This window comes from Girardinichthys multiradiatus, chromosome 13 (assembly GCF_021462225.1).
Source record: "Girardinichthys multiradiatus isolate DD_20200921_A chromosome 13, DD_fGirMul_XY1, whole genome shotgun sequence".
Lineage (NCBI taxonomy): Eukaryota > Metazoa > Chordata > Actinopteri > Cyprinodontiformes > Goodeidae > Girardinichthys > Girardinichthys multiradiatus.
The window spans coordinates 5,905,802-5,927,516 of record NC_061806.1 but is presented as its reverse complement, the minus strand read 5'-3'; the positions used below and the strand labels follow the sequence as shown (position 1 = coordinate 5,927,516).

General features: G+C 39.4%; 1 protein-coding gene across 1 annotated transcript; it reads right to left on the bottom strand.

The window, feature by feature from the left end:
- Window positions 1–7,481: 7,481 nt before the first annotated feature.
- On the bottom strand, window positions 7,482–19,525 carry ssr2 (signal sequence receptor, beta). Its single transcript, XM_047383037.1, has 6 exons — window positions 19,386–19,525; window positions 18,848–19,026; window positions 10,276–10,374; window positions 8,189–8,297; window positions 8,004–8,081; window positions 7,482–7,917 (listed from the first exon to the last, which is right to left on the bottom strand). Exons 2-6 carry the CDS (start codon window positions 19,006–19,008, stop codon window positions 7,807–7,809), a joined length of 558 nt encoding a protein of 185 aa, XP_047238993.1. The 5' UTR covers window positions 19,009–19,026; window positions 19,386–19,525; the 3' UTR covers window positions 7,482–7,806.
- Between the last annotated feature and the right edge of the window lie 2,190 nt (window positions 19,526–21,715).

The following is a 21,715-nucleotide window of genomic DNA, read 5'->3' as shown; positions in this document are numbered from 1 at the left end:
ACTTGTCAATGAACCACAGCCCCAGTGGGTTCTGATGGGGGGAGGGGGGGGGGGGGGTGTTCTAATGTGTTTCAGTGGATTTGTAAAAACTGTATTAATATACCGTGCCTTAAAATGTAAAATGTTTTGACTACTGTATGTCTTCAATGAAGCTCAGAGTCATTTTATACAATAGGTGTTGAAAGATTTGACATGGCTTATTCTTGGTGTTTATTTTGTGTAAGCGGGAGGCAAGCAGAGCAGATATAAGGTTGTATGTGGCCTCAAACAGAATGTGATCTTAGGTCCCTACCTTCACCAGCCAGTACGCACCACCAACGTCTATTTGTGCATTGTTCATTAAATACAATTTATTTCATGGTTTACTCGTGAGTCAATAAGTAATTCCTTAAAGTGATTGAATGACATTTATTTTGCTTGACAGTTGGGTTAGTTGCTGCACTTTTTCGATAAAATATTACTTGTGAAAAGGTGCACATTATATATATATATATATATATATATATATACACACAGTCATGTTCAATAAATTAGAAATTAAACTAACAACCTTTAAGCAGGTATTAAACATACTTTTTATAATTTTCTATTGGTCTGATGTAATATTCTAGTCTTAAATGTCTTGTTTTCATTGGCTGTGAGAAATCACAATTAATAGAAATACAGGCTTTAAACAATCAGTCTGTGTGTAAATACTCTATTACTACTATATTGGTTTACTTGAATCAAGTTAGTGAAATAAATCAACTTTTCAGTAATATTCTAATTTATTGAATATGACTGTGTGTATGCACTATGTTCTAAACCTGACAGGATTATCACTGGGACCAGTAAGCTGCACCATCAAGCAGGAATGATCTTCAACACAGTTGGATACAAAATCCACACCAAAAGCCTAAAGTACTGATGTTCTCCTATGAAAATGTCAGAGGATGGGAATGAAGCAGCAAAGAAAGGAATGATTAAGCTTTCAGAGCTTCAGATGAATGCAATAGTGAAATATTTTCTTCTGGAAACTGCAGTCTGTCTAGATGGCCTGACCCACAACTCACAGCACTGGCCACCTACTTTGACAGGGTTCACTAGAAACTCGGTTTACTCTTTGCAGTTTGTTTTATATATGTAATGACGTTATCAACAGGTCCAGTGGAAATTTAACTGAATAATGGTTAATGCATGTAAAGCATGAAGCATGTTAATACCATGTTTGCACAGGACCCAAGGCTACATTTAGGTTACATGTTAAATTCCAACACTACAATGACTACTATCAGTATTTAACACACTGATTGCTGTACAGCTCAGGCTTTTGACTTAAATTCTGTAAAACATAATTTAACTTTTAAATTGCATAAATTACAAATGGAAGGCCATTAATATTGTTTACATTGACATTAAGTTCTGTAAATTCTGAATGTGCCGCCATATTGAAAGAAACCATGCAGTGATGAATAAAGCGGTTCTAGGGTAAGCTATCTACTGATCTTTGGGCATCTTTTAAGGATTACATTTTCTGGGTGAAAAAAACTTAGACACAAGCACCAAAAAGGCCTTCATGTAGTGAGGCAGAAAAAAGAAGGGAATGAGAAAGGAAAAGTCTATTGGATTGTGTACTCTGAGCTTCTCTCTAGCATTACTTATTCAGTTAAATATTTGGTATTTAAGTCAAATCACTACACCTCAGATGCCCTGAATTCCTTTAAAGACTTGGAAGATTTCATAAAAAAGTAAACCAGAAACACAGACGTCAAAATTAATGTGTTGTGCTTGTGATGAGAGTTGAAACTGGAACCCAAGAATGGTGAATGGCCTGCACTTGTATTACCCTACAATCAGTCATCCTCCCATTCACAAACTGACAGTGGTAGGCTACAATCAATTCAATTCAGTCAGTCATTTTCTATGGCTTCTAACCCATAGTGTGTCGCGGGGAAGCTGGTGCCCATCTCAAGCAGTCTATGGGCGGGAGGCAGGGTACACCCTGGACAGTTCGCCAGTCCATTGCAGGTCAATTCAATTTAGCTTATTTATACAGCGCCAATTCACAACACGTCGTCTCAAGGCACAAAGTCAATTCCAACAAATCGGACAGATTTCATGTCAGGTACACACATTCCAATTAATTCTAACTATCAAACAGCCAGATTCAGTTTATTAATCAAATTGGATAAAAAGTTTTTCTATCTAAGGAAACCCAGCAGATTGCATCCAGTCAGTGACTTGTAGCATTCACTCCTCCTGGATGAGCATGTAGAGACAGTGGACAGTCACTGGCGTTGACTTTGCAGCAATCCCTCATACTGAGCATGCATGTAGCGACAGTGGAGAGGAAAAACTCCCTTTTAACAGGAAGAAACCTCCAGCAGAACCAGAACCAGGCTCAGTGTGAGCGGCCATCTGCCACAACCGTCTGGGGGTTTGAGAGAAAGAACAGAGCAGAGACACAAAGAGAACAAAGAAGCACTGATCTAGGAGTCCTTTCTATGGGAAGGAGAAGTAAATGTTAATGGATGTCGCTCCTTTAGTCGTTTCACCTAGAAAAAAAGAACAGATAAACTATGAGCCAGTTTTCAAGGTTAGAGTCAGAAAAAGAGCAAATAGAGTTAGTTACAGTAAAGCTCAGTCAATTGCGATGTCTAGGAGAGAGAAAGGGTTAAACACTGAAAGACAGGGCCATGTGGGTCATCTGTAGAAGGTGAGCATTAAGTTGTTGCCAGCAGAAGCTCGGACGATGCCCCCCTCCAGAAAGGTGTCACAGGTAGACACAGAGTCAGGCCAGGTGTCAACTGGTATATAATGTCTTCAACATTGCGTGGCGGTCGGAGGCAGTGCCTCTGGACTGGCAGACTGGGGTGGTGGTCCCCCTTCATAAGAAGGGTGACCCCTTCATAAGAAGGGTGACCGGAGAGTGTGTTCCAACTACAGGGGGATCACACTTCTCAGCCTCCCTGGTAAGGTCTATGCCAGGGTATTGGAGAGGAGAGACACAAAAAAAAAACACAGTAGTACTTTCTATAGGAATGAAAAGTGAAATATTAATGGTTATAGCTCCTTTAGAGGCTTCATCTAGGAGAGAAAGACAGCTAAGCAGATGAACTCTGAACTAGTTTTCAAGGTTAGAGTCTGAAAGAGCACATAGAGTTAGTCACAGTAGAAGCTCAGCCAGTAGCTATGTCTAGGAGAGACAGGGTTAAACACAGAGACAAGGCCATGTGGAGCATCTGTAGAAGGTGAGCATCAAGTTGTGGCAGCAGCAGCTTGGCCGATGGCCCCCCTCCAGGAAGGTGCCACAGCTAAACATAGAGCCAGGTCAGATGTAGCTTCTAGAAAGAGAAAAACAGGAAGAGAACATGAAATTAAAAGCTGAAATAACAGCAAATAACTCAAAATTGGAAAGTAGTATGAGAATGTAGCAGAGAGAGTGAAAGTAGTCATTATGTCCTCCAGCAGCCTAAGCCTATAACAGCATAACTACAGATAGCTCAGGATAACCTAAGCCACTCTAACTATAAGCTTTGTCAAAAAGGAAAGTTTTAAGCCTAGCCTTAAAAGTAGACAAGGTGTCTGTCTCACGGACTAAAACTGGGAGCTGGTTCCATAGGAGAGGAGCTTGATAACTAAAGGATCTGCGTCCAATTCTACTTCTCGAGACTCTAGGAACCACCAGTAAACACTATGTTGTAGCCATAGCTGCCCTAGGGCAGACTGTGGCTACTGGCAGACAGCACAGGGAAGTAGTCACACGAAAAGCATGGATAACTTTCTATGTTTCCACAATCACATCCCCCTGCATGCTTTTGAAAATTCCCCTACTTCGCCACACTGGATTTAACTCAGTGAGCCATTGGCTGTCTTTTGCCGACCTCAATGAAATAGGAAAGATTTTTAAAACAGCTGGACATGTTGCAGCAGGAACATGTCCAGATGATTGAGATTCTCTGCCCTACTTAATACTCAGCATTTGGTACACTTTATTACCAAAGGTGCTCAGCCATTAATCACCATAGGAATAGGTCAAACACTATTTTAATCATGGGAGAAGATGTGGAGGAGTATATTTACCTTGGGGTTCACCTGGACAACAGACTGGAGTGGAGACGCAACTGTGAATCCGTCTACAAGAAGGGACAGAGCAGACTGTACTTCTTGAGGAAGCTTAGGTCCTTTGGTGTTTGCAGCAATATGCTGCATATCTTCTATAAGTCTGTTGTGGAAAGTGTGATCTCTTCTGTCATCATCTGCTGGGGAAGCAGCATCAGAGCCATTGACTTAAAAAAAGCTCAAAAAGCTGATAAAGAAGGTTCTGGGGATTGTTCTGAAACCTCTGGGGATCATAGAGCACAGACGGATTTTTCATAAAATGATCATTATGGAGAACCCTGAGCATCCTCTTCATGAGACAACAGCAGTGTGTCTTCAGTTAGAAGCTTCTTCAGATCCTTCCTGCCCACAGCCATCAGCATCTACAACGGCTCTTTAAAGAAACCTGCATAATATGAGCCACAACAACCTTTAATTTCCCTTTGGGATGAATAAAGTATATTTCAATTAAATTTGAATCCAAATAGTTGAAATCAGGTGTTCCAATCACTTTCATGGCCACAGGTGAATAAAATCAAGCACCGAAGCATGCAGACCGTTTCTAAAAACATTTGTGAAAGAATGGGTTGTTCTCGGGAGCTCAGTGAATTCCAGCCTGGTACTATGATAGGATGCCACCTGTGCAACAAGTCCAGCCATTATATTTTCTCACTCCTAAAAAATTGCACTGGTGGAAGCAATTGGGAACAACAGCAACTCAGCCATGTAAACTGATGGAGTGGGGCAGCAGATACTGAAGTGTATAGCATGCAAAAGGTCACCAACTTTCAGCAAAGTAAATCACTACAGACCCCAAACAGCATGTGGCCTTCAGATTAGCTCCAGAACTGTATGTAGAGAGCTTCATGGAATGGGTTTCCATGGCCGAGCAGCTGCATCCAAGCCTTAAATCACCACCTGCATGGCAAAGCCTTGGATGCAATGGTGTAAAGTACGCTGTCCCTGGACTCTAGAGCAGTGGAGGCGCATATTCTGGAGTGATGAATAGCACTTCTCCATCTGGACGAGTCTGAGTTTGGCCCTTTTCCCGGTAGAACGCTACTTGTCTGACTGCATTGTGTCGTGTAACGTTTGGTGGAGGGTGGATTATGCTGTGGGGTTGTTTTACAAGAGCTAGGCTTGGCCCCTTAGTTCCAGTGAAAGGAACTCTGAATGAATCAGCATACCAAGATTTTATACAACTCTATGCTCTTAACTTTGTGGGAACAGTTTGGAGATGGTCCCTTCCTCTTCCAACATGACTGTGCACCAGTGTACAAAGCAAGTTCCTTAAAGACATGGATGAGAGAGTTTGGTGTGGATTAATAACTGCCCTGATCTTAACCTGATAGAGCACCTTTGGGATTAATTAGTGAAGACAGATCCAGGTCTTCTCATCCAACATCAGTCTATGACCTCAAAAAATGTGCTTATAGAAGAATGGTCACAAATTCCCATGAAGATGCTCCTAAACCTTGTGGACAGCCTTCCCAGAAGAGCTGAAGCTGTTATAACTTCAAAGGGTGGACAAGCACCATATTGAACCCTATGAATTAAGAATGGGATGTAACTTAAGTTTATATGCAAGTCAAGGCATCGAGTGAATACTGTTGGTAATATTGTGTACATATCCAAATATTTATGTTTTACTTTGTCAAATGACTAGAGCCGGTTTAAGTCCCATGTTTACATTTGGAGGGTAGGACAGACAGCCTTTTCCTGATCTGCCTCCCTAACAACCTGTTGGAATGTAGACGATGGTTGCTATTAAGAGTTGTTTACTGCAAGATGTAACTTTGTTGCAGTTCTCATTGAGAAAGCTTTGGAATTTTTTTGAAATGTTAGATATCTAGAATATCTGCAGCTTTTTTTCTTGTCATTCTGACCACTCAAAGCACATTAGGCAACACTCACCCAATCACACTCAAAGCAAGAAACATGCCCTTAGGTTAAGTGTCTTGCCAAAAGGCATGGCAGCAAAGGAAGCAGGAATCAAACCCACAACTTTAGATTGCCAAGAATGTTTAGACTGAAAGTTCAGAACATACTCTCCCACTCCAATATTTCCATATGTCAGTCGATGCGTATCAGTATACAGAACCGTCTGCCTGCTTGTGTTCAGCAAGTGCTGACATGAATGCTTGTTACAGAGGCAGTAGGACTATGTGAGGCACCACACAAGCCTGGACTTGTTTAGCAGCTGATGTTTTCAACAAAATTCAACAACCAAGCTCCCACAAAATCCGCACGGACAAGGGTCGGCTGTGCCTCAGTGGGTGTAACCAAATGCAATCAGAAAGTTGTAGGTTCAATTCCAGCTTTCACCACCACTTGGCCCTCCTGGGCAAGTCAAGCCTACTGAACTCCACATCTCTGTATTAATGGGGCCCTAGTAAACGAGCTTTGTATAATCACTATCACTAGAACAGCACTATACAAGTTTAGTCCATTTCTACTTAAAAATATGCATCTTAATTTTTTTAAAATTTGGAAATAACTAAGCCAAATAAAAATGTCTGCTTGTTCATTCCAACCCCACTCTTTACCCACTGTGATCAGTTCTAGATTCTCCTCTCTTCTGTGGCTGGACCAGCAGCTTCTGCTTGTGAAGTCTGAGCAGATGGAAACGTAGAACCTACATGGAAATGCAGGTAAAATCCACGCTGACCCCCCTAATCACCATCATACAAAGCTGCAGGTACACCAATAGAGTTTCAGTTTTGGTACTGACTGTTTTTCATGTTCTATGTCTCTCCACAGGATGATCGAATGCTTGTTTATTAACAATTCTTCTGTTTTTTTTTACCGAAAACATAATCAAGACATTTTGTGAAGAGACTGTAAAATAAACATGGAACCTATAAAAACATGTTAGAAAATATTTCTTTTTTTTTCCACTATATAAATGCATTTTCTCCCTTGGGTGGTGTTGATATCCTTAAGATTTAAAATCAAATCACCAGATATGTTTTCCAGTTTCCATTGTTTTCCAAAGTTTAGGGTTAGAAGGAATTTCACTTTAAGATTAATTTAGTGTCGTTTACAATGGAGGCTACATCACAGTACTTTTGAGGAGAAAGCTGCTAAAACCTCATCTTGTCCAGGGGGGGCTTTGTAATGATCCCCCTCTTGTGGAGTAAATCTGGCTCAATACAGTAACCCAAACCCACCACTGTTTGCCTAAGCTGTCAGGACAGGAGACATGTAGGATTTACAAACGGCAGTTCCAAAACAGCTCAGTAAAGAGTTCCTGCTAGTGTTTGTATTATAAGCTAAGCATTCCCAATGGGCACACAGGACAAAGGAGGCCAACAAACCAATGACATCCAGATATGATATTCCATAACAAATTTGGAAGGAAATCTTATTTTGTGAGTCTGATAAACAGAAACAAGGCTTCCTTAGAAGAAAAAAACAATTATTTATAATTGAACATTCTAGAACTTTTACATTAAATTCAGATCACAACATCAACAATTACATGATTTTACACAGCTGGAAAAGTAATAACCACAGGTGTTGTGTCTTTTGAACCCATTTAGAAATCAACTAATTGTAGACACTGATATTTCCTCCTTTTTCTATCTGCTCTAGACTCATCTTACTCACATACTGCTTTTTGATCAAGTTATTTTCCTTGGTACTGTCCATTTCCACCTTTACTCTAAATAGGGGCTGGATCCCATGCCCCATCATTCCCCATTCCTTAAACCCAGGAACTGGTCCTCAGTTCTTCTTGGCTTTTGGCGAGTCATATTTCCTTTTACTTGAGTACCAGAGGAGCAGAGGAATTCCAATAGAAGGCAGAGTCATCACTCCAAATGCAGCCCAGTCCAGCTAACAAAAGCAGAAATGAAACATAGCATCAAGACAAAATAAAAAAGACAGTATACTGACAAAATAAGAATTCCTGTAAAGCTTACATAGTGTGGGGAGAAACGGCGGTCAAACTCTCTCTGAGCCAAGATGCCCCCCTGGCCAGGGGCACTGGTATAGCCCACCTTCAAAACATCAGACAACCAAATAAATAAAACTCATTTATATAAGCTTTCTTAACCATACTACACCATCAATGTTGTCATGTACTGACATGATCAGCTGCTCTTACCACAACTTGTCCTCCTTCCTGGGCTACATAGCTGACAGAGGCTGAGGTGAAGTTAAAGTATCCAGCCTTTAGGGGGCGCAACACCACTGTATGAGAGACATTGCTAGCTCTGATTTTTGTAGTTAAATCGAAAACTTTGAAAGAAGGAAAAGAACATCCATGCACCTTTAACATTAAACCAAAAAACCTAAGAGTCTACCACACACTCCTCTGAAGGCAGTAATAACTTATGGTTTAATAAAGCACATGGTGATGCTACTTCTGTAGTTCAAACCTGGTTGATCCATCCTGAACTCTGGTAGGAAAACAGACAGTTACAAAATGACTGTAGTTATTCTGAATGCAGAAATGTTCCCTAGAAATGTGAAACTCTGTATTTGCAGAAAGCAGTCTGTTATGATGCTGTAGATGTATTACACATAAATCCTTTGTTGCATGCAGAAACCGCTCAGCTACAGAATAAACCGGTTGGTATTACATTCCATCTTATACTAACATGCACCGGTTGTTTGTACACTCAGGTGTGCAAACCTTTCAGCTGCTTCAATGGAGAGATCAAAGATCTGTAAAACAGTTAATGACAAAATGTCCCCGTTTTAAAAGTGTTTCCCATGTGCCGATAAGTCCAGCAAAGATTTGTTCAAACATTCTGGATTTATTTTGGATGTTTACATTAATTTACTTTGCACTCAGATGAAATTCTTTCATAAAACCTACCAGGTTCAAAAGTATTAGCCGCCTTACAACTAACCCTTTATAGAGCAATCATTGCACTGCTGTGCAATGATTAACTTCGTAATGCTCAAAGTGAGATGTCTGGGTTTTTTCCTTCCACATAGTTGAAATAAAATGCCACCTTAGCTGCATTACATCATGACAACAGGGTGTGATAAGGCAGATTATTTATAACCCATAACTTTATGAGGGGGTACGATCATAAAAACATTTCCCAGACCATGTTTTTTTTTTCAAATGATGGCTGATTTTAATAAAGGAAAAAATATTCTTTCCAAAATAATGTATCTTTTTGTAGAAAACTTAATAGCCCCTTAAGCCTAATAATTGTTTGTGCCACATTTGGCAGCAACAGCCACCAGTGGCCTGTGAGTATTGGTAATGGCTTAACATCAGTGTGGAGGAATTTTGGCTAACTCTTCCATTGAGAGTTGTTTTAGCTCAGACACACTGGAGGGTTTTCAACGCTGTTAAAGGTCTTTTTTTTTCTTGGAATCATTCAGATTTCCCAGACCATGTTTAATATCAAACCGTTCCCTCCGTTAGAGCAGAAAAGCAAAGTATTTTATTTTGGAAAACCGACATGATGGTGGCTCCTTTTAATAAAAGTGTAGGTCTAGGATGAGCAATCCAGCCAGTTTTGTAGACCGTTCAATCATTTCCAATGTTTTTGCATCACTAGTGACCTTTACGTACATTGTTCAGACAAGAAACAGAGAGAGCGATGGGGAAGAAAAGGACATGCAGAAATGCTCCTGATGTCAGGATCTGAACTCCAGACAGCTGCATAACGATAGAATTGCCATGGTATATGTCTGCCCCATGGCTATACCACTCCAGTTGTTTCCAATTTTAAAAGAAAAATGTGTTGATATTTCATTTGAGGCAGTTTGTTACAAACCCATTCATCCCATTCATGTTGCAACATCACAGCAGGTGAAAGATATCTGGGGCAGACGAGTTGTCCATTAATGGCTCTCTTAGCAGATTAGCAGAACTTAGCTTTCCTGTTGTTCTGGTACCCGACAATAAAAACTGATCACAGTGCTAATTCACTAGTCATTGTGACCTTGGTAATTCTTATAGTTATGATTTTGTGGTTGGATTAAGTTTTATTTATGAGTGCAAAGTAACAGAGGCATAACACAATAAACCCAGGATGAGTGAAAAAGCTTTCTTCAAAATTCTTTGCTTTTTTTAAATTACATTTTTATAGGCGGCTAATAATTTTTTCCTCATCTGTGTGCGAGAGCATGATACACACCAATGTGTTTATCTTCTCCCAATAAACTATCATCACTGCTATGGAGCTGCAGCACCAGGGAAGAAACACCATTTCATTTCAAGGATACGGTGCAATCCTGTCCCATTTAACATTCAACATTCCCGACACAATTCCGAAGTCCTCAGGAGGAAAAGAATCGTCAGAAAGTTCCACCTCCAGGGCAGCACTATGGAGAGATAAAGAGAGAGACCACATCAGATGTAATCCTAATACCACTGGTCGTCATGGAGACAAACTTCTGTTAATCTTGAGCTTCTTTCTTCCCACCACATGCCTGTGATGAAGGCTGAGGAAGAACCAAGCTCAGGAATATGTCTGTCAATATTTAGCAGAGTTATGTTGTTTTTGACAAAATTTTTAAGTGCTCACATGTCAACAGTATGTTTCTAACTTACTGCGGATATGTCAGCCTTTTGCTTTTACTTTATTGCCATTTGGCGATGCATTTCAATTAGCCGGAGCAATATTTGTGATAACAGCAACTATTAAACCTTTTAGGGATCATTTTTAGATTATGAACAACAGCTCTACCATAGGTGCAGAGAATATGCACTTTATACTTCCAGGAAACACAGCTCTTTCTAGGCTAAAGGAAGACCCGCAGTGACCTAACAACACCTATTTTCAAGCCAAATAAGACAGCCAACGATATCTACTTTACTAGTAAAAACACAACAGTGTGAATGATGAGCTGATCTGCACACAGATTCCTCTGTGACATCATTTATTAACGAGCAGCGATCATATTTGCTATATGTAATATATAATCCACTAATAATAATAATAATGATGATAACAATGCTGATAAACATTTTTGCTGCTAGCCATCCTCTTCAGACTGTAATGAGACTCTTTGCATATTTTTGACACATTAAATAAAAAACCGTGATAATACTAGTAACGGAGTAACGTGCACCATGCAATAATACTACATTTTCATGTCTAATAAAGAACGATTTTGGTCATTATTATACGCTTTCTAGCACCTCCAGCTCTATACCTTTAAAATTTATGTGGCTGTTTTCTCATTGAGAAATTATACATTTATTTTTGTTATGTTTGTTGATATTTAACAGTTGTACCATAATGTTCATCTCAAGTTATTTAATATGTATACATCCTAATTAAAATAATGGTTGGAATAAATACAATATTACATAAATACACCACATGATGATGCTTTTTATAAAACATTAAGTGATTCTAACTAAATGCTAGGAGCTGCTTTTTACTGTGTTTATGGAGGCCAAGTGATGCTGGAAAGTAGACGATTAATGACCAGAACAGCTTTTCATAGAGGTGTGACCCTGTCAAAAATCAAGCTTACAAATGTTTAGATCACTCAGAGCTTTTGTGCAGCAGAGCAGTTCCCAGCAGCAGTAAGTTAGATATAGCTACGCTGGATGTTGCTGCGTCTACTGAAGACCCCAGACCTACTGTGGATGGCAGAGAATTTCCTCAATATAAACTATACTCCCAAAGGTATTCACTCGCCTGCCTTGACTTGCATATAAACCTAGGTTACATCCCATTCTTAATTCATAGGGTTCAATATGACCTTGGTCCACCCTTTGCAGTTATAACAGCTTCAGCTCTTCTAGGAAGGCTTTCTACAAGGTTTAGGAGTGTGTTCATGGGAACTTTTGACCATTCTTCCAGGCTCTCAGTCTCTGCTCTAATTCATAATCAAGTTGTTATATCGGGTTGAGGTCAGGACTGTGCAGGCCAGTCAAGCTCATTCACATCAAACTCATCCCCAATTTGTCTATCAGAATATGCGCCTCCACTGCTCTAGAGTCCAGGGACAGCGTACTTTACACCACTGCATCCAAGGCTTTGCCATGCAGGTGGTGATTTAAGGCTTGGATGCAGCTGCTCGGCAACGTCTGCTGTTCCCAATTGCTTCCACTTTCCTATAATTCCTCTGATAGTTGACCATGGAATATTTAGGAGCAACAAAATATCATGACTGGACTTTGTTGCACAGGTGGCATCCTATCACAATACCACGCAGGAATTCACTCAACTCCTAAGTTTGTGCTTGTACAAACAGTCTGCATGCCTAGGTGCTCATTTTATTCACCTGTGACCATGGAAGAGATTAGAACATCTGATTTCAATTATTTGGATGGGTCAGTGATTACGTCTGGTAATATATTGATTGTATCATCTGGACTAAACTGATACTTTACTTATTTGCACTGATGTTTAGATAGAGCAACAGAATTGTTCCTTTAGATCAGGTCAAAAATTTCAGCATCACTCCTTCAAATTTAGCTTTCACAAATAACGTTAAACCCCACACAATGATCATCCGAAGAACATTTCCAGCATGAGTCCAATTTTCTCCCAGTCCAATGCAGAGACTTTAGTGCACACTTTTTTTGATCTTAGGTAAGAGAATTTAAGTGCACCCTTCCATCAAACATTTTGACAGGTGGGCGGGACTTCCGGTGAGGGCGGGACTTCCGGTGGGGGGCATATGGGCGCCATGTGGTTGCCATGTGGGCAGGGGGGGTGTGTCCAAGGGGCGTAACAGTGGATGTTGATTGGTTGTCGTCATTAGGGGCGATACCTTAAATGAGTCAATTAAAACACAGGGGTGTGTTTAAGGGTGTTTCGGGGAAGGCCTTAAATGAGCCAATTAAAACACACAGGGGTGTGTTTAAGGGTGTTATTAATAATCTGTATGTTTTTTTCAGGCGTTAATACATCTAAAAAACAAAACAACAAAAAAAAAAGACATGCATCCTTTTATATTTTTAAAGGTATAATCAACTTAATGTTGACCTATCACATGAAATCCTAATAAAGGAACTGTGTAACCTGACAGAATTGTAAGTTAATTTTTGCTTTACAGCAGGACCTATTTGTTGAATATATGAGCCAGTCTAAATCCGTTCAAAATAGAAAAGACCTAAAAAAGTAAATAAAAAAGAATTGTGCTTCACTACATCGATGGAACGAGAAAAACCTTCAGCTTCTGCGTCAACATACTGGAAAAGCAGCTGAAAATAGGTAAGACGAATATCAGATTAACAGAAAAAAAAAAGAACATCAGTATACTGTTTCCAAGTTACAAATTGACTAGCAATGATGTGTTTGTTTTTGAATCATGAGAGACTCCATTTTAGGAAAAAAGGAATGATAATTTAAGTTACCTGTAGCTTTTCTAAAAAACATTTTTACTTTTTCATCTTAGAGTTACAGGGGGTTACAACTGTTAGGGGCGATGTCAGGAAAGGGGCAGTTACGTCTGTTTCTTAGATAACATATCACCTTTGAACTCAAGAAGGGTTTTGGTCTTAAAAACATAGGCAGCTGAAATAGGTAAGACGAATATCAGATTAACAGAAAAAAAAAGAACATCAGTATACTGTTTCCAAGTTACAAATTGACTAGCAATGATGTGTTTGTTTTTTGAATCATGAGAGACTCCATTTTAGGAAAAAGGAATGATAATTTTAGTTACCTGTAGCTTTTCTAAAAACATTTTACTTTTTCATCTTAGAGTTACAGGGTTACAGTTATTCTATATCCCAACTGTTAGGGGCGATGTCAGGAAGGGGCAGTTACGTCTGTTTCTTAGATAACATATCACCTTTGAACTCAAGAAGGGTTTTGGTCTTAAAAACATAAGTCTTTGCAGTTGAGATAACACTGTCATGTTCTGGTATAAATACTGTGTGTAAATGTTGGGGGCTCTGTTTCACTGGCTAACCTCAGTGTCAGGGTCTTCAAATGCTGAATGTCTTTGAACCATAACACTTGTTACATTGAAAAATACCAGTACTGACAAGAAAAAATGTCGGTAAATATTTCAGGAAACCCGGAAATTGTGGCTTCTTCTTCTGATAATTCACAAAAGCACAATGACATCTTAAAACGTAAGTAAGTAAGTAAGTATCATTAAATGCATGTGAATGTTCTCAATTTTTGTTTATATATATTGTTTATATATATATATATATATATATATATATATATATATTTTTTTTTTTGTTTCTTTGTCATAGAACCCACCGCTGATGACCTTGATGATTTCATCTTGACACAATCAGATTATGGTAAGTAAATGTTAAATGCAATAATATATATATATATATATATATATATATATATTATAGTTAACCCTTGACAATGTTTCAATTTATAGATTTGATGAGAGAGGTAAACCCGAATGATCAAGTTGGAGGATTCAGCAGCTGGAATAGACACTCTAAATTGAGAAGGCGAATTATCTCCAACTTGATCATTCGGGTTTACCTCTCTCATCAAATCTATAAATTGAAACATTGTCAAGGGTTAACTATAATATATATATATATATATATATATATATATATATATATTATTGCATTTAACATTTACTTACCATAATCTGATTGTGTCAAGATGAAATCATCGAGGTCATCAGCGGTGGGTTCTATGACAAAGAAACAAAAAAAAAAAAAAATATATATATATATATATATATATATATATATATATATAAACAATATATATAAACAAAAATTGAGAACATTCACATGCATTTAATGATACTTACTTACTTACTTACGTTTTAAGATGTCATTGTGCTTTTGTGAATTATCAGAAGAAGAAGCCACAATTTCCGGGTTTCCTGAAATATTTACCGACATTTTTTCTTGTCAGTACTGGTATTTTTCAATGTAACAAGTGTTATGGTTCAAAGACATTCAGCATTTGAAGACCCTGACACTGAGGTTAGCCAGTGAAACAGAGCCCCCAACATTTACACACAGTATTTATACCAGAACATGACAGTGTTATCTCAACTGCAAAGACTATGTTTTTAAGACCAAAACCCTTCTTGAGTTCAAAGGTGATATGTTATCTAAGAAACAGACGTAACTGCCCCTTCCTGACATCGCCCCTAACAGTTGGGATATAGAATAACTGTAACCCTGTAACTCTAAGATGAAAAAGTAAAATGTTTTTAGAAAAGCTACAGGTAACTAAAATTATCATTCCTTTTTCCTAAAATGGAGTCTCTCATGATTCAAAAAACAAACACATCATTGCTAGTCAATTTGTAACTTGGAAACAGTATACTGATGTTCTTTTTTTTCTGTTAATCTGATATTCGTCTTACCTATTTCAGCTGCCTATGTTTTTAAGACCAAAACCCTTCTTGAGTTCAAAGGTGATATGTTATCTAAGAAACAGACGTAACTGCCCCTTTCCTGACATCGCCCCTAACAGTTGTAACCCCCTGTAACTCTAAGATGAAAAAGTAAAAATGTTTTTTAGAAAAGCTACAGGTAACTTAAATTATCATTCCTTTTTTCCTAAAATGGAGTCTCTCATGATTCAAAAACAAACACATCATTGCTAGTCAATTTGTAACTTGGAAACAGTATACTGATGTTCTTTTTTTTTTCTGTTAATCTGATATTCGTCTTACCTATTTTCAGCTGCTTTTCCAGTATGTTGACGCAGAAGCTGAAGGTTTTTCTCGTTCCATCGATGTAGTGAAGCACAATTCTTTTTTATTTACTTTTTTAGGTCTTTTCTATTTTGAACGGATTTAGACTGGCTCATATATTCAACAAATAGGTCCTGCTGTAAAGCAAAAATTAACTTACAATTCTGTCAGGTTACACAGTTCCTTTATTAGGATTTCATGTGATAGGTCAACATTAAGTTGATTATACCTTTAAAAATATAAAAGGATGCATGTCTTTTTTTTTTGTTGTTTTGTTTTTTAGATGTATTAACGCCTGAAAAAAACATACAGATTATTAATAACACCCTTAAACACACCCCTGTGTGTTTTAATTGGCTCATTTAAGGCCTTCCCCGTAACACCCTTAAACACACCCCTGTGTTTTAATTGACTCATTTAAGGTATCGCCCCTAATGACGACAACCAATCAACATCCACTGTTACGCCCCTTGGACACACCCCCCCTGCCCACATGGCAACCACATGGCGCCCATATGCCCCCCACCGGAAGTCCCGCCCTCACCGGAAGTCCCGCCCACCTGTCAAAATGTTTGATGGAAGGGTGCACTTAAATTCTCTTAGGTATAGTAATGCTGCACTTTAATCATTTCTGTGTGTCTCTAATGGTTTTAAGGCTGCACATGTTTTTAACCACTGTAAGACAATGTGTTACACATGGCTGTATGAAAAGTGATCTAAAGTCTGCCTGACTGATATTTCTGGGTTGGGTTACAGTAAACATAATACTTGCAACGTTAGAAGATTCAGTACTATAAAGAAAATAATAAGTAGTCACAATAGAACAGTACTTATAATTGCTTTATCATTTTTCATGTGATCATAATACACAAACAGTTAAAGGTAGTGGACACACATTTGTCATTCAATGGCTTTTCCCTATTTTTATTACTTTCTACATTGTAGACACACAGTAAGTAAAACATTGTGAAATAACTCAATACATCTTTTAGATTCTTTAAAAATAGCCCCTCCTTCCTCTGATTACTGCTTGCAGACTCTTAGCATTCTCTAAATGACCAGCATGAGGTAGTCACCTGAAGTGGTTTTCTAATAGTCTAATAAAAATAAAGCCAAACCATTGAATGAGAAGGTGTGTCCAAACCTCTCACCGGTAGGCTATACGTATTAAGCCGGACTATGTTCTGTTCAAATAATGCTTTCTAGCATTTAATAATTATTAATCTGCAATTAATAAGAGTAGCTCATAATTTGTTAGGCACATGTTTATTCAGGATGATGATAGTTGTGGGATTAAAGGTGACGGGTCAAGTGAACGAATGTGTTAGGTTGAGGCTCTATGTTAAAATATATGACACCCCATAAGGTAACATCCTGCCCCTACAAAGAGCATATACAGGTCCTTCTCAAAATATTAGCATATTGTGATAAAGTTCATTATTTTCCATAATGTCATGATGAAAATTTAACATTCATATATTTTAGATTCATTGCACACTAACTGAAATATTTCAGGTCTTTTATTGTCTTAATACGGATGATTTTGGCATACAGCTCATGAAAACCCAAAATTCCTATCTCACAAAATTAGCATATCATTAAAAGGGTCTCTAAACGAGCTATGAACCTAATCATCTGAATCAACGAATTAACTCTAAACACCTGCAAAAGATTCCTGAGGCCTTTAAAACTCCCAGCCTGGTTCATCACTCAAAACCCCAATCATGGGTAAGACTGCCGACCTGACTGCTGTCCAGAAGGCCACTATTGACACCCTCAAGCAAGAGGGTAAGACACAGAAAGAAATTTCTGAATGAATAGGCTGTTCCCAGAGTGCTGTATCAAGGCACCTCAGTGGGAAGGAGGCAATCAGCCTGTGGCACTGCTGAGGTCTTATGGAGGCCCAGGATGCTTCAATGGCGGCCTTTAGCTCATCCAGAGTGTTGGGTCTTGAGTCTCTCAGCGTTCCCTTCCCTATCCCACAGATTCTCTATGGGGTTCAGGTCAGGAGAGTTGGCAGGCCAATTGAGCACAGTGATACCAGTGGTTTTGGCACTGTGAGCAGGTGCCAGGTCGTGCTGAAAAATGAAATCTTCATCTCCATAAAGCTTTTCAGCAGATGGAAGCATGAAGTGCTCCAAAATCTCCTGATAGCTAGCTGCATTGACCCTGCCCTTGATAAAACACAGTGGACCAACACCAGCAGCTGACACGGCACCCCAGACCATCACTGACTGTGGCTACTTGACACTGGACTTCTGGCATTTTGGCATTTCCTTCTCCCCAGTCTTCCTCCAGACTCTGGCACCTTGATTTCCGAAAGACATGCAGAATTTGCTTTCATCCGAAAAAAGTACTTTGGACCACTGAGCAACAGTCCAGTGCTGCTTCTCTGTAACCCAGTTCTGGGGAATGCGGCACCTGTAGCCCATTTCCTGCACACGCCTGTGCACGGTGGCTCTGGATGTTTCTACTCCAGACTCAGTCCACTGCTTCCGCAGGTCCCCCAAGATCTGGAATCGGCCCTTCTCCACAATCTTCCTCAGGGTCCGGTCACCTCTTCTCGTTGTGCAGCGTTTTCTGCCACACTTTTTCCTTCCCACAGACTTCCCACTGAGGTGCCTTGATACAGCACTCTGGGAACAGCCTATTCGTTCAGAAATGTCTTTCTGTGTCTTACCCTCTTGCTTGAGGGTGTCAATAGTGGCCTTCTGGACAGCAGTCAGGTCGGCAGTCTTACCCATGATTGGGGTTTTGAGTGATGAACCAGGCTGGGAGTTTTAAAGGCCTCAGGAATCTTTTGCAGGTGTTTAGAGTTAACTCGTTGATTCAGATGATTAGGTTCATAGCTCGTTTAGAGACCCTTTTAATGATATGCTAATTTTGTGAGATAGGAATTTTGGGTTTTCATGAGCTGTATGCCAAAATCATCCGTATTAAGACAATAAAAGACGTGAAATATTTCAGTTAGTGTGCAATGAATCTAAAATATATGAATGTTAAATTTTCATCATTACATTATGGAAAATAATGAACTTTATCACAATATGCTAATATTTTGAGAAGGACCTGTAATTGTGAACACGGCACTCTGGAATGAAATCCATCGTAGAATACTACTATCACCCATGCCATAGCCGGGAGCAGGGCCCCAGGACGGCTTTATGTGTAGCAACAACCCTGGACTGACCTGGAGCCTACATTGTAGATGTTGTACTGCAGGGTGAGGTCCCGGCCCTCCACAGCGTAGCGGTTCAGCAGGGACTTGGAGGCCAGCAGCCGCGCGCCCTCCTCTCCTGAACCCAGCGCGAGAACAACCAGCAGCACACATGCGCGCAGCATCGCGGTCATCCTGGACAAAGTTACAGACTACCGGAAAAAGATACATTCAGTTCATTCTCAGTCAGTCGGGAGAATAGCCTAGGAACAATGGACTGGAATAATAAAAATAAAGAGACGGCTGAATAAAAGCTGTAGCAGCTGGAATATCACTTACATACGGATCCTGCTTTACCTTTTCACAGAACAGCAGACTATAAGTCTTATATTAGCCGGCACCAAATCAAAGTGAAAAGCTTACGTGGACCAACCAGTTTGGTAACAACCATAATCATTCAAACTTTTATCTTATAAACCTAAATGTAACGATAACTATATAAACATTCTAATGAACGTTGTATTTTCAAACCAACAAAAACAGCACAAACAACTAAAAGATTGTTTGTTACCTTCAGTATTTTCCTTGAAGCTGCAGCGAAGTAGCAACCGTGGCAAAAACTGAGAGCTCACTGCGTGACGTGTACCTAAGTGAAGTAAGATGCGGGGGCAGGCTGCAGCGCCTCTGCTGTTTAGGCGGAGAACATGCGCCGACGAATCGTGAAGAGATGCTTATAAGATTTATTTTAGTTGCCTTCGGGGCTTCTGTAGGGTGCCCGACTGTGCTGTACACACAATTTTTTAACTTGTGTATGGTTATTCAGGCAATGCTGCCGTCTATTGGCTGTTTAAGGTTTAAAGGCTCCGTTATTTATCTAGGTATGATTAATACACGTATTTTGGCAGAATAAATATGGACTTATTAAGGTAACCTTAATTAGTTTAACTTTATGGACTGTATTTTCTTTTGTTTGTATACTTAGTGAATAAATAAATTAGTAAATTTAATCTAAACATATTGAAAACAGTAGGATTTTTTTTTCCATTACCAGCAATGAAAGAAAAAAAAAAAAAAACAACAAAACACCAGGGACCATAAAAACAGTTATTAAAGGCTTTAGGATGTGTAATGAAATAGGACTGTAGAGAAAGGCCTTACTAAAGTTTGTATGAAATGCATCCAGTGTGTATTAAAAATCATTCCAGTCTCATTAAATAAAAACATCAGCTTTAGCAGTCTGTAAATTCTCTTTTCCAGGGAGCCTAAACTGCACACTTCAGGAAGCGAAAGAGAAAAATATATTTTACAATATATTTTTTCTCATAATCACAATCTTAACACTTAAATTAGAATTTGAATAATCATCTAGTCACTAAAAGAATACATAGTTAAATTATTAGTAATCACACTAATATATTGATTTGTTAATTAATAAGACATAAATAAACAAACAAACATAAAATCTAACTTCCTAAAAGGAAAACTGAAAGTGTTGGAGAATATGCCTTCAGATTTCTGTAGCTGATAAAGATTTAACCTTATCAAATGTTCTCTCTGTGAATAGGCCAACTCACGATTTACACACATAATTTGGATTTTCAATACCTGACTTAACCAAAAGAAAAGTTTGGGAAAGAGAATTAAAGGAATGACCTCCCAGGGAGCCATCTTGCACCGATGCTAAGAAGATTCTTGTTTGGTCCAATGTCAGACTGCGGTGTCACCTCAACACAGTTCAGCCTGGAAGGTCACCCATTGGCTGGCCGTCTCTGTGCTATGGAATGGCATGGTGGACCCCTCACCTCGACTTAAATGGTAAGCAATTTCAAAATATATCTTGGGAAAACATTAAAGAAAATTTTGATGAGTGAAATAGTAACATTTTAACCAAGTTTTTCCAGGCTTGGTCCAGTACTTTCAGCTCCTTTCATCACCCACACAGAAGTCTGGAGACTGTTTTTAACATGTCTATATATATTAGGAAAAACAGATTCTACTATTTTTTCAAAAACGTTTGCTTTTCTTTTTATAGAATGAGAAATCATAACATGCCAAACAAGAATATCACCATCAGAGCCAGTGTATTTCAAGGTCTCCCACGCACTGAGAGACCAAAGATTGTTACTTTTAAGAGCATTCCAATTTTACTAAATATTTAAAAAAAATTTATTATAACAACTTCATAGTGTCATGATCTTAGGGTCTGGTTTACTAATATCCCAAATAAGAAGCGCTAAATTGCATGTGCAAAACAAAAATTGCACATACACTTAGAGGGTGTGTTGCAGGTGATCCAGTGCAAATGATAACAAGTGCAAAAGTGGTGCAGACCTCCCTATTTAAATGAGGATTTTGCATGTGCATGTGCATGTGCTCCTGCCTGTCACCACGGAGAGTATCGGAGAACAGAGTGGCCGTATAAGAAAGGTGACATTTGAAGCCATAGAGTTGGAGGTAATAATAATACTAATACTCGTACTCATACTCGTATTCGTCGTCTTCCGCTTTATCCGGGACTGGGTTGCAGGGGCAGCAGACTCAGCAGAGACACCCAGACGTCCCTCTCCCCAGACACCTCCTCCAGCTCCTCTGGGGGGAGCCCAAGGCGTTCCCAGGCCAGCCAAGAGACATGGTCCCTCTAGCATGTCCTGGGCCGTCCCATGGGCCTCCTCCCGGTAGGACGTGCCTGGAACACCTCCCTAAGAATGCGTCCAGGAGGCATCCGGGATAGATGCACGAGCCACCTCAACTGGCTCCTCTCGATGTGGAGTAGCAGCGGCTCTACTCCGAGCCCCTCCTGGATGGCCGAGCTCCTCACCCTATCTCTAAGGGAGTGCCCGGCCACCCAACGGAGGAAGCTCATTATAGCCGCTTGTATCCGGGATCTCGTTCTTTCGGTTA

Excerpts from the sequence above, each read along its gene's own strand:
- ssr2 (XM_047383037.1), bottom strand. The coding sequence starts at position 19,008 with ATGACCGCGATGCTGCGCGCATGTGTGCTGCTGGTTGTTCTCGCGCTG. Across the intron at positions 8,298-10,275 it reads AAATGGGACAGGATTGCACC|AGCTAGCAATGTCTCTCATA; the intron begins GTATCCTTGAAA and ends TACAAAAATCAG. Across the intron at positions 8,082-8,188 it reads AGGAAGGAGGACAAGTTGTG|GTGGGCTATACCAGTGCCCC; the intron begins GTAAGAGCAGCT and ends GATGTTTTGAAG.